Source organism: Phyllobates terribilis, unplaced genomic scaffold (assembly GCF_046119375.1).
Source record: "Phyllobates terribilis strain yellow unplaced genomic scaffold, ASM4611937v1 Scaffold_1__5_contigs__length_1240528914, whole genome shotgun sequence".
NCBI lineage: Eukaryota > Metazoa > Chordata > Amphibia > Anura > Dendrobatidae > Phyllobates > Phyllobates terribilis.
In genome coordinates this window covers 704,348,184-704,364,282 of record NW_027362761.1, presented here as the reverse complement: position 1 = coordinate 704,364,282, position 16,099 = coordinate 704,348,184, and the positions used below count along the sequence as shown (strand labels likewise).

At 40.7% G+C, this 16,099-nt stretch overlaps 1 protein-coding gene across 3 annotated transcripts in view; it reads left to right on the top strand.

Moving 5' to 3' along the window:
* Window positions 1–16,099, top strand: part of SBNO2 (strawberry notch homolog 2) — a 94,696-nt gene that overhangs the window by 61,802 nt on the left and 16,795 nt on the right. For all 3 annotated transcript variants that reach the window (XM_073685957.1, XM_073685966.1, XM_073685974.1), the window contains 13 exons: window positions 6,608–6,705; window positions 6,802–6,881; window positions 7,466–7,660; window positions 7,757–7,884; window positions 7,958–8,086; window positions 8,615–8,750; window positions 8,873–8,985; window positions 9,072–9,143; window positions 9,250–9,358; window positions 15,123–15,194; window positions 15,425–15,568; window positions 15,693–15,787; window positions 15,913–16,005. In XM_073685957.1, the coding sequence (XP_073542058.1) occupies window positions 6,608–6,705; window positions 6,802–6,881; window positions 7,466–7,660; window positions 7,757–7,884; window positions 7,958–8,086; window positions 8,615–8,750; window positions 8,873–8,985; window positions 9,072–9,143; window positions 9,250–9,358; window positions 15,123–15,194; window positions 15,425–15,568; window positions 15,693–15,787; window positions 15,913–16,005 (1,464 nt within the window). The remainder of the gene's footprint in view (window positions 1–6,607; window positions 6,706–6,801; window positions 6,882–7,465; window positions 7,661–7,756; window positions 7,885–7,957; window positions 8,087–8,614; window positions 8,751–8,872; window positions 8,986–9,071; window positions 9,144–9,249; window positions 9,359–15,122; window positions 15,195–15,424; window positions 15,569–15,692; window positions 15,788–15,912; window positions 16,006–16,099) is intronic.

Genomic DNA, 16,099 nt, shown 5'->3' with positions numbered 1-16,099 from the left:
CTACTAGAAGTGTTTGTAATAGATTTCAGCTCTCTGCAAGACCTATTACAAACACTTCTAGGAGCTTTCCTCTCATAGTGCTGCTGTTCTGCCATCAGCGTTCATCACACTGCAGTGAGGAGAGCAGATGGTTTGTCAATGCTATTGCGGGGGCGTGTTCGTCTTTCCCCAGTGTGTGCTGCCCGCTTATCATTGGTCAAATTTCTCTGGTAATGCCCACTTAAACTTGAAAAAAAATAAAGTTTTTTTAAGTTCCAAATGCTTTGATTGCCAATATCTCCGCAATGGAGAGGCAAAATTAAAACAAAAATGTTTTATTTTACTCTGCAGCGCCTATTAACTCGTATGTCCAGTTTAACATGAAAAATTTGATGAAAGGTCCTCCATATAGGTATATACCACATGTGAATAAATATGTTCATGTGACTGACAGTCTGCTCTGTTAATCCTAATGGAGTTGTTTCTGCAGTAGACACGGATTTCTGTAAGCCCTATTTAGATGAATAGGACTGTTGCAAAAGTTTCTGCAACTTCTCTGAACTTTGGATCTGCATGTTAACAACTAGCTAATGAAATATTGTCAGTTTTCTATTCTTTAATGATTTCTATTCTTTAATGATTTCTATTGTTTAACCACTTCGCACCAGAGCCTGTTTTTGCCTTCGTGACCGGGCCAATTTTTTCAATTCTGACCACTGTCACTTTATGAAGTAATTACTCTGGAACGCTTCAACGGATCCCCCTGATTCTGAGATTGTTTTTTCGTGACATACTGTACTTCATGATAGTGGTAAAATTTCTTCGATATCACTTGCGTTTATTTGTGAAAAAATCGGAAATTTGGCGAAAATTTAGAAAATTTTGCAATTTTCAAACTTTGAATTTTCATGCCCTTAAATCAGAGAGATATGTCACACAAAATAGTTAATAAATAACATTTCCCACATGTCTACTTTACATCAGCACAATTTTGGAACCCAAATTTTTTTTTGTTAGGGAGCTATAAGGGTTAAAATTTGACCAGCGATTTCTCATTTTTCCAACAAAATTTACAAACATTTTTTTAGGGACCACATCACATTTGATGTTACTTTAGACCCAATTTTTTTATTTTCACAAAGGTAACAGGAAAAAATGGACTACACAATTTGTACTGCAATTTCTCATGAGCGCGCTGATACCCCATATGTGAGGGAAAACCACTGTTTGGGCGCACGGCAGGGTTCGGAAGGGAAGGAGCTCCATTAGACTTTTTGAATGTAAAATTTGTTTGAATAATTAGCAGACGCCATGTTGCGTTTGGAGAGCCCCTAATGTGCCTAAACAGTGGAAACCCCCCACAAGTGACACCATTTTGGAAACTAGACCCCTTAGGGAACTTATCTAGATGTGTGGTGAGCACCTTGAACCCCCAGGTGCTTCACAGAAGTTTATAATATTGAGCTGTAAAAATAAAATTTTCACATTTTTCCCACAAAAACGTTTTTCATCCCTTAATTTTGCAATATCATAAGGGTAATAGGATAAATTGCACCATGAAATTTGTTGTGCAATTTCTCCTGAGTACGCCGATACCCCATATGTGGGGGAAAACCACTGCTTTGGTGTACGGCAGGGTTCGGAAGAGAAAGGTGCGCTATGTTGGCTGGGATAGGCAGCAGACACCATGTCACATTTGAAGAGTCGCTGACATGCCGAAACAGCAGAAACCCCCACAAGTGACCCCATTTTGTAAACTACACCTCTCAAGGAATTCATCTAGGGAAGTAGTGAGTGTTTTTTAATTTTTAAATTTATACCATTGGGCAGTGAAAAAAGCATAATTATATTTTTACCACAAAAAAATATTTTACCCTCAGATTTTACATTTTCACACAGGGCAATGGGTAAAAATGGTGCCGAAATGTGTCACACAATTTCTTCTAAAAGTGGCAATACCCCATATGTGGCTGTATCGTACCGCTCAGCCATACGGCGAGATCTGGGGGGGACGGAGCGCTATTTGACAATTGGAGAACAAATTATTGTAGAATAGGCATTTGGATTTGGGAGCACAAAATTTTCTGAATTTCTTTTGGGGGGCAAGGGCCATTTCGCTTTTCCAGAGCCTTTCTGCTACCAGTAACTTGGAAGTCCCTTATATTTTTAACAGATAACGGACCTGAGTGGGGACTAGCTTTTTTTGAGGACTGAGTTGAAGCTTTTATTGGGAACATTTTACGTAACATTTATCCGGCGCTCTAGGCTGAGCACTTGCATCGGGGTTTCCATCTAAATTTCCAAGTGATGTAATTCAGATGAAACCCCTGCGGGATCCATTCACTGTAATGAGGCGGCAGAGTTACTCTGAACTCTGTCTGGCCTCTGTTTAGCGGTGTCCTTTTTTTCAGAAGTGCACAAAACTGTGGCCAACCGCACTTTTATGCACGCCTAAAAAAACTGACACCGTGGAATCACAGGCCAGACGGCATCCACAGTGCCTCCATCTGCCTTATTACAGGGAATCTTCCGTCATGGGTTCCGTCTGAATCACGTATTTCAGAGATTTACACGGAAACCCTGTTGTAAGTGCTCAGCGCAGAGCGCAGGATAAATGTGAGCAGAGCCTTACTGCGATCTTTGGGAGACATAATAAACAAATCAGTAGCAGGTGAAGAATTGGTTTTATTTATTTTTTACACCGTTCCTCGTGCGGTATAAGTGATGAGATTACTTTATTCTTCGGGTCGGTGCGATTACAGAGATACTAGATTTATATCGGGTTTTTATGATTGACAGCTGTCACACACTAAAAGACGCTTTTTTTGCAAAATCTAGTTTTTGCATCGCCATATTTTGAGAGCTATAATTTTTCCATATTTCGGCCGACAGAGTCATGTGACAGCTTGTTTTTTGCGGGACAAGTTGACATTTTTATTGGTACCATTTTTGGGTACGTGAGCTTTTTTGATCGCTTACTATTCCTTTTTTTGGGGAGGTAAAATTAACAAAAACCAACAATTCAGGAATTGTTTTTTGAGGTTTTTTTTATGCCGTTCTGCATGTGGTAAAAGTGCTAAGGCAGCATTATTCTTCGGGTCAGTACGTTTACAGCGATACTACACTTACCGTATATATATATTTTTTTATGTTTTGGCGCTTTTACACAATAAAACAATTTTATAGAAAAAAAAAATTTTTTGCATCGCTTTATTCTGAGAGCTATAACTTTTTTATTTTTCGGCTGATGGAGCTGTATGGCGGCTTTTTTTTTGCGGAACAAGATGACGTTTTCAGCGGTACTATTTTTATTTCCATTTTGCTTTTTGATCGCATTTTTTTCCACTTTTTGTTTGGCGATATGATGAAAAAGCATAATTTTTTGCTCCTTTTTTATTTATTTTTATTACGGTGTGCACAGAAGAAGTTAATAAGTGTGACAGTTTTATAGATCGGGTTGTTTTGGACGCGGCGATACCAAATATGTGTATGTTTTTTGTTTTTGCATAAATATACGGATTTATTGGTTTAATATTTTATTTATTTTGTGATTTTTTTTTTTAAACAGTTTGAAAACATTTTTTAGACTTTTTTTTTACATTTTTACTTAGTCTCTGTATGGGACATTAATTTTTATTTTTCTAATCACTGTTCTCATGCAATGCAATAGACATGTATTGCATTGCATGAGAGCTTTGCTGACAGTTTCCCAGTCAGTGTCTCCTGCTAGACTTCAGCTGCAGGCTGAGTCTAGCAGGATACCGTACATGGCAGACCCAGAGGCTGTCATGTGACCTCCGGCTGCCATGACAACGGCAGGTCCTGTCAGACATCAGGGGGCCGTCGGAGAGGTAAGTGGACGACCCCCTCTCCTCTCACTGTCTTCTAAATGCCGCGATCACTATAGATTGCGGCATATAGAAGATAGCAAAGGGTTAACATCATTGGGACCTAATCCAATCAGGTCCCGATGATGTCCCCTGTCAGAGCTGTCGCTCTGCACCGCACCCGCAGCGCTTGCAGGACCCTGGGGGTCCTGAGGGCTGCGGGACCACCGACCGTTTATAAACGTCGGCGCTGCACCAAAGCCCAGCTAGCGCCGACGTTTATGTACAGTGGGCGGTCGGGAAGCGGTTAATGATTTCTATTCTTTAATAATTAATCTTTTTTTAAAGTTTAATCCAACCATTCACGATCATGTGCCGCTACTACTTTTAGACAATTTTCACTTTGTTAAAATAATAATAAAAATAAAACCTCAATAATTTGAAAAAAAAATGATGTCCACCAGAGCCACATTTACTTTAAAAGTAGACATGATGTGACCCAGTATAAGAATACCACACAGCACTTTCAAAGCACAGAATGGCAACCTTATGCAATCTTGCATTAAAGTAGAACTTTTTTTTAAAAAAAAATCCATAAAACTTTTGTGGCTGAAAGTCTGCATAAAGCTGAGCCTTAGACCCACAACACTTTCTCAAAATCAAAGTACAAGATATGTAAGAATGTTAGACTTTATACCTGCCACTTAAATGTACATTAAAGGCCCCGTCACACATAACGAGATCGCTAGCGAGATCGCTGATGAGTCACGTTTTGGTGACGCAATAGCGATCTCGCTAGCGATCTCGTTATGTCTGACAGGTAGCAACGATCAGGCCCCTGCTGTGAGATCGCTGATCGTTACAAAGCTTCCTGGACCATTCCTGGATCGCTGCGCTCCCGCTGGGCAGTGTGTATCGCTGTATTTGACACCTTGTCAACGACCTCGCTAGCGATTCAGAACTGAGACACGTAGAGGTGCATAAATTGGACTTTTCTGCGTTCATCGTCCCCGATTGGTGGTCGCTACTGCGTCCTTGTTTTTTCAGATCCCACCAGCGTTCTCCGGCTGTGACTCCACTTTGAACAAATCAGACATCTTTAGCGAAGTAGGTATTGTTTGGGGTCTCAAATGAGTTTCCATTTTTAATTAATTTATAGGACATCTACCAATTATCTGCTATCGTTGCTCTTCAGGGAGGGAGGGCTTGGCTTCTATCTGTATATTTATGCTTTTGCATGGGCAGATATTTTAGGGGTCTCGTGCACACACACCCACACAGCACGTTTTCTGACATGCTGTCGTGGCCAACCGCTTCAGAGTTTTTCATACGCCAATTAACATGAAGCTTAAATCAATAGACTCTGTTCTTTTGGCCTGTTGCACGCTTCAAAACTTTCTTCGTCGACGTGATGCAATTACGTACTGTCCGCCTGGCTTTGTGGACTCTGTGGACCGAGCCAATGGGGAAGTGGAGCTCGGTGAATAGCGTGCAAACGATCCTGCAATTGCAGCCTTCAACCAGTGGGACATGGCAGAAACACCCACGATGCGAAGACCTGCCGCGACAACTGCTGCCAGTATTTTAACGGTCCTGGTGCCCCGTCACACATAACGAGATCGCTAATGAGATCGCTATTGAAGCCAAGCCCTCCCTCCCTGAAGAGCAATGATAGCAGATAATTGGTAGATGTCCTATAAATGAATTAAAAATGGAAACTCATTTGAGACCCCAAACAATACCTACTTCGCTAAAGATGTATGATTTGTTCAAAGTGGAGTCACAGCCGGAGAACGCTGGTGGGATCTGAAAAAACAAGGACGCAGTAGCGACCACCAATCGGGGACGATGAACGCAGAAAAGTCCAATTTATGCACCTCTACGTGTCTCAGTTCTGAATCGCTAGCGAGGTCGTTGACAAGGTGTCAAATACAGCGATACACACTGCCCAGCGGGAGCGCAACGACCCAGGAATGGTCCAGGAAGCTTTGTAACGATCAGCGATCTCACAGCAGGGGCCTGATCGTTGCTACCTGTCAGACATAACGAGATCGCTAGCGAGATCGCTATTGCGTCACCAAACCGTGACTCATCAGCGATCTCGCTAGCGATCTCGTTATGTGTGACGGGGCCTTAACATTTACATATTACATGTACAAAATCATCAAATTGAAGAAGTGCAAAAATTTCACTTATAGTTGTAGCCTGTTCATATTCTCGTTAATGTACTGTTTTCCCCCAAAAATAAGACCTAACCCCAAGGAATTTATTTTATTCTTATTTTTACACAGGGACAATGTGGGAGCAGACTGCTACTCTCAACATTGGCTCTTGCTCGTGCTGATTACAGCGCGAGCAAGGGACAATGATGAGGGCAGCGTTCAGCACCCGGCGCTTGGGATCAGCGCTAACTGTACACGGATTCCCAGGTGTCGGTAAGTGTGATCCTGATGTGGCACACACGGACAGACAGGACACGGCTATCTCCAGTATGGGTTTTTCCGATACCGGAAATATCCGGGCGTGTGAAACCGGCCTTAGACTGGGTCAATAGTTGCATCTGGGCATGTTTGACCAACAGCATTGGGACAGAGAGCCCTGGAGGGTCATCATTAAGAAGTGATATATGCAAACCAGTGCAGATTTAAAATAGGTTGTATTAGGACTCATGATTAATTCTGTATGTACAGAAAACCGAGACCGCATTATGACTTTGGGAGAAATCCTTTAATAAGCTTTATTTGTGAGAATTTTACATTGTGGCTGAAAGTTTTTTTTTTTTGTTTTTTTTTCTTGTGCAGTGTGTTGTTATTGGTTTGCAATCTACTGGGGAAGCTCGGACACGAGAGGTTATGGATGAAAATGATGGTCATCTGGACCGCTTTGTGTCAGCTGCTGAGTGAGTATAGAAAGACTGCACCCTGTTTAAAACAAATGTGTATATTGCACATTTTAGTTGCATGTGTGGCAATATGTCTTGTTTTTAACTCTTCAGAGGGGTGTTCAAGTCCTTGATCCTGAAGCATTTCCCTTCAAGCAAAAGGAAGCGTGAAAAAAACTTGCTGAAAAGGAAAAGTGCGTAATGAATAACCCATGTCGATGTAGTTTTTAACTTTGTGTAATAGTAAAGTGTGATCCTTTTTGCACTCTTCTTTTTTTTAACATCGGTTCTACTTAGACTCTTATGGTTCGATTAATTATTTCTGACTTTGCACATGACAGTTTTAATGAAGCAGATTGCTAGAGTACAGTTCACCTAATTCATTAATGGCACATGCTGCGCAACGAATTAGGTGCATCAGTGAACCATTGTGTGTCTCCACTAGAATTTACTGTACTCTGGTATTAGAGTACATTTCCGGAGTAAGCTACACCACTAAAGTGGCATAACATTTCATGAAATTGACGGGAGGGTGTAGCACCGATCTGTCACACCCATGCTATGCCTTATTGGCTTAGCTGGTCAAGACTGGAGTAAGCCCCAAATGTCGCAATATTTTTCCACAACTTCCGAGTTGCGCAAAAATATGTCTACTTTATAATGTGTTTTATGCCAGAATTCTGATCTCATCACTTTAATGAATTTCCTCCTTAATGCTGAGTTTTCTGATTATTGACCTTTCAAATCTCTATACTTCACCATTTATAACGATTCACAGAACGTGCAAAGCCACGTAGTGGAAAGATGTCCCGTGGAGATTTGTTGGGATTAATCCGTAACAGTGAAGAGAGCAGCTCGGATTCCGACGGTGCGCTGGACAGTGACTTCAACTCTTCTCCTGAGTCCTTACAGGACAATGATGATGTCATATTTGTTGAACACACATTTAATGGACACATAGTGCCTGACCGTGGTAAGCAGTTATTTACGGTTAGGGAATGTCAGAAAGTAGAGCTCTGATTGAGAAATAGTCTGCAAAACTCAATGATTCATTTCTTCATGGTCCTAGGTCCCGAACACGTGGAACAAATGAAGATGGATTTGTTAGCCAAGGTTGAAGATTTAGGGAAGGTGTTACCTCTAAATACATTGGATGTACTTATAGACCAGCTAGGGGGTCCAGACAAAGTGGCAGAAGTATGTAACCTACAATTTGCAATTGACACATAACTTATTGTATCCAGTTTTTGTAACCATTTCTCTTCAATAGATGACTGGTAGAAAAGGGCGAGTGGTTAGACGCATTGAGGGTGTGGGGTTTGAATCCCGAGCCGAGCAGAACCTATCAATAGATAATGTGAACTTGCGGGAGAAGGAACGTTTTATGAATGGCACCAAGGTGAGCTCATAGGACTTTATTACACAATTTCTCCAACTACAATTCATTCGTACCAGAACGATCACATTTTGCTTTACGGAGTGATGTTAGCAGGGCTGCTTCTTTTCCTGATCGCCCACCTATGTGTGCATATTGAGATCCCATGATCATATCAGAGGGTATCTGCTCTGCTAATGGATCACTTGTTATTTGAGCAAATTTTCAGCTGTTTGACGTGTGAGCCAAAGGGAATTTCTTTCATCCCATCATAGTTGTGAAATATTTTGAACCTCATCCTATTGTGTGACTGGGATATCTTACTTAGGTTTTTACAATCATTTGTCACGTCCACTTGTAGTGGATTTTTCCACCACAAATCCAATGCAATCCAGCATTTTTAATTAGTAGCAGGAGTATATTTACTCTACTGATTAGCAATGTCAAAGCTTAATTTGTAGACAAAATGTATAATGTTTTCCTCTTTCACACCCTTTTGCTTGTCATTATTGGCCACCAATTGTTACTTTCTACTTCATATTCAACATACAGCTTGTGGCGATTATATCAGAGGCATCGAGTTCAGGTATTTCCCTACAAGCTGACCGCCGGGTGAAAAACCAACGACGACGAGTACACATGACACTGGAACTACCATGGAGTGCTGATCGAGCCATCCAGCAGTTTGGTGAGTACATCCAAAATCTCCAAAATTTCTTTTAATTTTTAACTTAAGTTAAATGCATTACCTGTTTTTACTTTCTCTGCTTTTGCCTTAGTAAATATCTTGTAAATGCATTTCTTGTTCAGGTCGGACACACAGGTCTAACCAAGTCTCTGCCCCAGAGTATGTGTTCCTCATATCAGAACTTGCAGGAGAGAGGAGATTTGCTTCTATTGTGGCTAAAAGACTGGAAAGCCTGGTGAGTCTACAGCTCCTAATCCAACATAAAATGTCTTCTCTCCCACGTGAGTGACATCACCAGACCATGTTTGTATACATAAACAGGGCGCACTTACTCATGGGGACCGAAGAGCTACAGAATCAAGAGATCTCAGCAAGTACAATTTTGAGAACAAGGTTAGATTGACTTTGATCTTAGCCACATGTTATTATCTAGAGATAGTTGGGTTAGCTGATAGATATGCACTTGTTGCTTTCATTACTTTCCTTTTATGTTTTCTAGTATGGGTCAAGGTCACTGGAACAGATCCTGTCGGCTATTTTGAACCAAACACAAAGAGATGTGCCTCCCCCACAAGGATACCCTGGAGGTCCCACCTCTTTCTTTCAAGGTGAGCTGGCCTGCTTCCGGATATTGCTTTTACACATGTTCTAATGGTTTATTTTGCATTTTCTTAGCATGGAGTCTTGTTTGAATCGGTTTAATATGTTCACATCCTGTTTGGCTTAACCCCTTCACGACACTGCCAGTTTTAGTTTTTTCCTGACTTTCTTCCCAGAGCCATAACTTTTTTTTTTTTTTGTCCATATGAGGGCTTGTGTTTTGTGGGACGTGTTGTACTTTTGAATGACACCATTCATTAGTGTACTGGAAAACAGGAAAAAAAAATCCAAGTGGGGAGAAATTGTGAAACAAAACGCAATTCTGTCATTGTTTTTTGGGAAATATTTTATGGTGTGCATTGTGTGGTAAAAATGACCTCACGATTCCATGGGGGGGGGTGTAAGGGAAGGGGGGAACTTACTGTAATATTGTAAAACGAGTATTGTCCTATAATATCTGTTCCAAGTTTTGTTATGTTTAATAAAAATTTATCTGATTAAAAAAAAAAAAAATGACCTCCCAATATGATTCTCCTCATCAGTATGATTATGGCAATACCAAACATGTCCAGTTTTTTTCTATTATTTTAGTGGTGAAAAAAAACTTCAGACGTTTGTGTAAAAGAAAAAAAAAAGACAGAGACCCGTAACGGTTTAATTTTTTTCGATTGATTGACCTATGTGACAGTTTGTCTTTTGTGGGTGGAGGCTACAGGTTTTTATACCATTTGGGATAGATGTGATGTTTTGATCGCTTGTTACTGCATTTTTTGTGGCATTGCAGTGACAAAAAACGTAATTTTGGCGTTCTTGATTTTTTTCCGTTTACAGTCTTTAGTGATCTGGTTAATTATTTTAATAATTGATAGCTCAGACTTTTCTAAACTCAGCAATACCACGTGTATTTTTTTTAATGGGGGAAAAACGGGTCATTTGAACCTATGTTGTTGTTTTAAAAAATATATTAAAAAAACACTTTTTTTTTTTTTTTTTTTTTTACTTTTCACTGTACTTAGTCTACTTAAGGGTCTTAAACCTGTGATAGTCTGATCTCTTGTGCTGTAACATTGCTGTATATAGTGAGAATCATGATCTGCTTTGTAGACAGGGCCACAGGCAGGGTTTTAAGGAAGCTCTGTAATGACAAGCACAACTGTCCCCCCCCCCCCCCCCTTCTATCTTAGCAACCCATTGGCGACCCGTGATTACGTCACGGGCGCGCACTGATGGGCACATTATATGACTCGCCACCCCCCCCCCCCGTCAGCGGGTGTTAAATGCCGCTGTCACAGTTTGACAGCGTCATTTGACATGTTAATCGTATGTGGTGCTTCGCCCTACCCACTGTTGTTAGAGAAAGGTCCTGGCTGTAACACAGAGCCATTACCTGCCGAGTTTGGGGCAACCTCACCTGGTGAGCCCACTCCATACACCTACTTCTGACTTGCACCGTACATACTCACGCCGTACATGTACTGCGCATGTCGTGAAGGGATTAAAGGGAAACAAACATGAAAAAATTACCTTTTAATTTATGTAGATTTCTGTGTCGATGTATTTTTAAAAAATATTTTTCAATGTTTTTTTTTTTTTTGCATAACACAATTTGTATAATGCCAGCTTCTGATGAGCGTTTAAAAAATCTTTTAATTTGCATCCAGAGAACTCGGACGATTTTCATTCGTATGGTAATCAGTATGCAATCCGTATAGCATCAGTTTTTCGCTGTCGCTTCATTAGGGGACACAGCTGCCACCTGGAGGCCGACACTAAGAATATGTCTTTGAAAAAATCCTGACTCCTCACCAACAGGCTACGCCTGAGCAGCTGACACTCAGCTATTCAGTTTAGCTTAGTGAGATTAGGGAACAGGCCTTAGATGTCACATTTCTACCATGTCATTTAGAAAGCCTCTTTTTCCATAGGTGAAGGCTTATCGGCAGCACTCCTATGACGTTATCCTTCTTTTGAAATTTTGCATGTCTGTCTGGAGCCAGGGTTGACTTCCAAAGGCCAGGTTCCTGCCCTGCCTATTGCTGGTCCAGCTGAACATGACTTGTAGGCCATAGGTCAAGACTGCCCACCTCGGCAGGGTTAACTTGGGGCCACTGTATTAGCCCCCTGGATCTGATGGACCTCAATCTGGTCTTGGACCCCTTCAGTCCTCTCCTTTCGTGCCAATCAGAGATATCTCTCCGATTTGGCTTTCCTGCAGGGTGATTTTTTTTTCCTCTTTTGCAATCACTTTTATCAGGCTAGGCTCTGAAAGGTGCTCTCTCTTTCCGGGACTGAGTCTGGCTTTCGACTACCTCCTTTCACCTTACTGAGGAGATTGCTCTCCTTCCTTTGATCACTTTGCCTTTCCTCTCCCAGAGAGGTTCTTACACAATCTCACCTAGTCAAAGCTGTGCAGCTCCATTCGGACTCTTTGTGGGTCATCACATTATGCTTTGGCACAGAGGTCAGGCCGAATCTAGGTCTACCATTGTTCTCTAGTTTCGAACTGCCAATGCAGAAGACCCGGCTAAGCTATGACGCCCCTCCCATTTGTTTTTGTTCAAATTATTGTACTTATTGTTTTCTATGTATACTTTTCAGATGTAAAGCACCATGGAATTAATGGCGCTGTAATAATAAATAATATTTGCCTTCTGGAGCGCAGATATTCCTAGAATAGTTTGCTGACTCCATATATAGAGCCTCTAAGTGCTAGAAGAGCAGAATCAACCCCCCCCCCGCCCTCAAGTGACCACATTTTAAAAATTATACCTCTTTGGGAATTTATCTACAAGTATAATGACTATTTTTGACTCCATGGGGGTTTGACAGAAACAAACAGCAGTGGATGTTGCTGACTGAAAATTGCCGTTGTAATGCCCAGTTTGTGCTTCTGGAGTCATGCACCTGTAAGTTAGGCAGGCTGTCACCACTACAGAAATGCCAAACTTGTGGGCGCTAAATGTAGTTTATTCACACTGTGGGACTCAGAAGGGAGGGGGCATTTAGATTTGGGAGCGCAGAATTTGTATCTTTGGGGAGGGTGCAAGGAGCCATAGCGCTTTTGCAGTGCCTTTGTACTACCAGTAACATGCAAGCTCCTATATTTCCATTGACAGATGATGGACCTGAGTGGGGGCTATTTTTGTGGATTGAGTTGAAACTTTTATTGGGAACATTTTACATGTTTGGGGTTACATTTATCCTGTGCTCTACACTGAGCACTTACATCGGGGTCTCCATCTAAATCTGCGAGTGATGTGATTCAGGTAAAACCACAGAGGGATTCATTCACTATAATGAGACAGCAGAGTTACTCTGGAATCCGTCTGGTCTCTGTTCAGTGTTGTCCTTTTTTCAGAAGTGCTCAAAACTGTGGCGGACCACTCTTTTATGCACTCCTAAAAAGATGGACACCGTAGGATCATAGGCCAGACGGCGTCCACAGTGCCTCTATCTGCCTCATTATAGGGAATCTTCCACCTGGGGTTCCATCTGAATCTTGTATTTCAGAGATTTACATGAAAACCCCGGTGTAAGCGCTCAGCGTAGAGTGAAGGATAAATGTGAGCCGAGCCTTACTGCGATCTTTGGGAGGCAGAATGAACAAATCAAAGCAGGTGAAGAATTGTTTTTATTTATTTTCTACTTTATTCCTCTTGCGGTATAAGTGATTAGATGACTTTATTCTTCGGATCGGTGCGATTACAGCGATACCAGATTTAAATCATGTTTTTTCTGTTTCGCTGCCGTCATACACTAAAAGATGCTTTTTATAGGCATCACAATATTTTGGGAGCTATGATTTTCTTTTCGGCCCTTGGTCACCATGGCGACCATTGACTCAAAACGATTGCAATCGTGTTGTGCAGATGGGAGCAGAGAGGGCGCTCACTCCCTCTGCGATGCTCCTTGATGTCGCTGTCACTATTTACAGTATTTACACTATTTACTATTAGAGGGGTTAAACGCCCGTGATCTGTACTGGCAACGATCGTGGCCGTTGCTGTTGTGTGTCAGCTCTCATATAGAGCCAACACCCGCACTCGATTGCGGTGCTGTGAGCTTGAGGAAGTAATGTGTATGGTGCTTTGCGGGAACGCAGCTCCCACAGCGCCATACATAACTGCTCGTGTTGGTAAAGGGTTAAATAAAAAAAATGTCATGTGTGGTGTTTACATAATTGTACTGACCTGGGGAATCATATTTCCAGATCAGTTATACCATATAGTGAACATGGTAAATGAAAAAAATAATAAAATTGTGGAACGAGACTTGTTTGCTTTTTTTTGTTGGTTTTTGTTGTTTTTTTTTTTGTTTGTTTGTTTTTAGTTTCGATGCACTTGGAATTTTTTCCTGCTCTCCAGTGCATCACATGATGAAATGAATGATGGCATTCAAAAGTACAATTTGTCCCACGAAAAACAAGCCCCCTGTACAGCTATGTGGAAGGAAAAATAAAGTTATTGCTCTTGGAAAAAATGGAAATTGGCCGCGGCAAGAAGGGATTAACCTCTTAAGCACTAGGCAATTTTACTTATTTTCATCCCCCCCCCCCCTCAGTATTCCAAGAAGCATAACTTTTATTTTTTGTCAATATAACCGTGTGAGGGCTTGTTTTTTGTGGAACGAGTTTTACTTTTGATTAACAGCATTCATTATATCATATGATGTCCTGGAAAGCGGGAGAAAACTAAAAATAACATGGCGAAATTGCAAAAAAAAAGTACAATCCTGCAATTGTTTTTTAGGCTTTTTATTTACGGAGTTGATTTTACAGTAAAACTGACCTGGCAATGTGAATTCTATAGGTCAGTGCAATTACGCAGGTACCAAACTTGTAGAATTTTTGTTTTATTTAAGTGGTGAAAAAAAAACCTGAAATTTGTAAAAGAAAAAAAAATTCTGTTGGTGCAGTGGCTGAATAACTGTAATTCTGACGATTTCATTTATTTTATATGTTGATGGATCTACTTCTATAAATGTAGCTATTCCAAATATGTGTATTTTTTTCTTCATTTTTAATGGTGGGAAAGGGGGTGATTTTAAACGTTTATATTTTTTAAAACTATTTTTTTTTTACTTTTAACAGTATTTATTAGTCCCCTATGGGAACATGAAGCTGTGATCATCTGATCGCTTGTGCTATATACTGCAATGCCACAGCATTGCTGTATATAGCAAAAATCACAATGTCTTATGAATGCCTGTGTTTTCACAGGAGTACCGTGATGACAGATACAGGGGTCTTCATCAGGCCCCTGGCTGTCATGACAACATATCAGCATCCTTTGATGCCGTAGATCGATCCCCCCACCTGTGCGCTTTTAATGTTGCTGTCACAGATTGACAGCGGTACTTAACAGCAGCGATCTGTTAGAGCCAGATGATGGCTGAATATTTCAGCCATTATCTGCCAAGAAAGATACGAGCTCTGCGTGCGATTGCTTCAATGTGGCTTTAAGATCATAGTAATTCAGTGATTAACTATGACTCTAAAGTATTTCCATAGCTAAATACAAACTCTGAAGCATGTAGGAATGTCCATGTGCTTCTATCAATTCCATAAATAGGGTTTTTCTGTCCTTATCATATGGTAACCAAAGTAACATCACTACACAATTCCTGAATTGACAGTACTGTCTCTTGTACCTACCATATACAGTTTTTGCTTGTGCAATACTTAGATTTCTTTTATACTGTGTGCAGGGCACTACCAGGTGACTTCTTGTTTTTTTTTTTAAGTATACTTGACCAGATTTCATTTCTCCATAGATATGAAGCAGGGGTTGCTGTCAGTGGGAATTTGCTGCAAAGAGACAAAGTACAATGTTGTTGTTGATAAAGGTATGTTACAGACTCCCATCAGTTGTAGAAGGGACATTCTGTACTTGGAAGCTAAATGAAAGCATTTTGTAGGCTTACCACTAGTTCCTGAGCTGCTAGCCTTTTGATGGTGAACGTCTACAACATATTTCACTTTTTGCATTGACGGCCATTTAATACCATAATCCATGTCCATTTCATCACTTTCTTGAAGCAACCTCTGATTTCTTTGTTATTTTGATGTCCAATAGAGTGTTCTGTGACAAAGTTCCTGAATCGGATGCTGGGTCTGGAAGTCCACAAGCAAAACAGCCTATTTCAGTTTTTCTCTGAAACATTTGACTACCTTATTGAGAAAGATAAGAAGGATGGGAAATATGACATGGGCATTCTGGGTGAGATGAATGACGTGTTATTAAAGCATGTGTCTATAAAGAAAGCCAAAGATTGCTCATTGTTTGTGTGTGACACTGTGTTCAAATTGTTTGTAATATATATTACTTTATGTGCGTGTGCTAGATCTAGCACCTGGAGTGGATGAGATCTATCAGGAAAGTAAAGAAACGTACTTGACTCCAGGGCATCCTCAGGATGGACAAGTAGTATTTTATAAGGTGAAGAAATGAATATTCTGTTTCCTTTGATTTTGTTTGGGGATACCAACCTTTGTTTGCTTTTCTTCTATTACATCAAGAGAGCATTTAGCGCCACACTAACTGACTCTTTTTCGTTTCTACAGATCAGTGTGGATCGTGGCATGAGTTGGGACAAAGCTCTGGAAAAATCTGACGATTTAAAGGCACCAAATGAAGGCTTCTACCGGTCATATAAGGTTTGTGCATGTGTACATATTGTTTCTTAAAGAAGCACTCCAATCAAAATTTTTATTTTGTTAATATATTGTTGTCATCATTTTATATAGCACT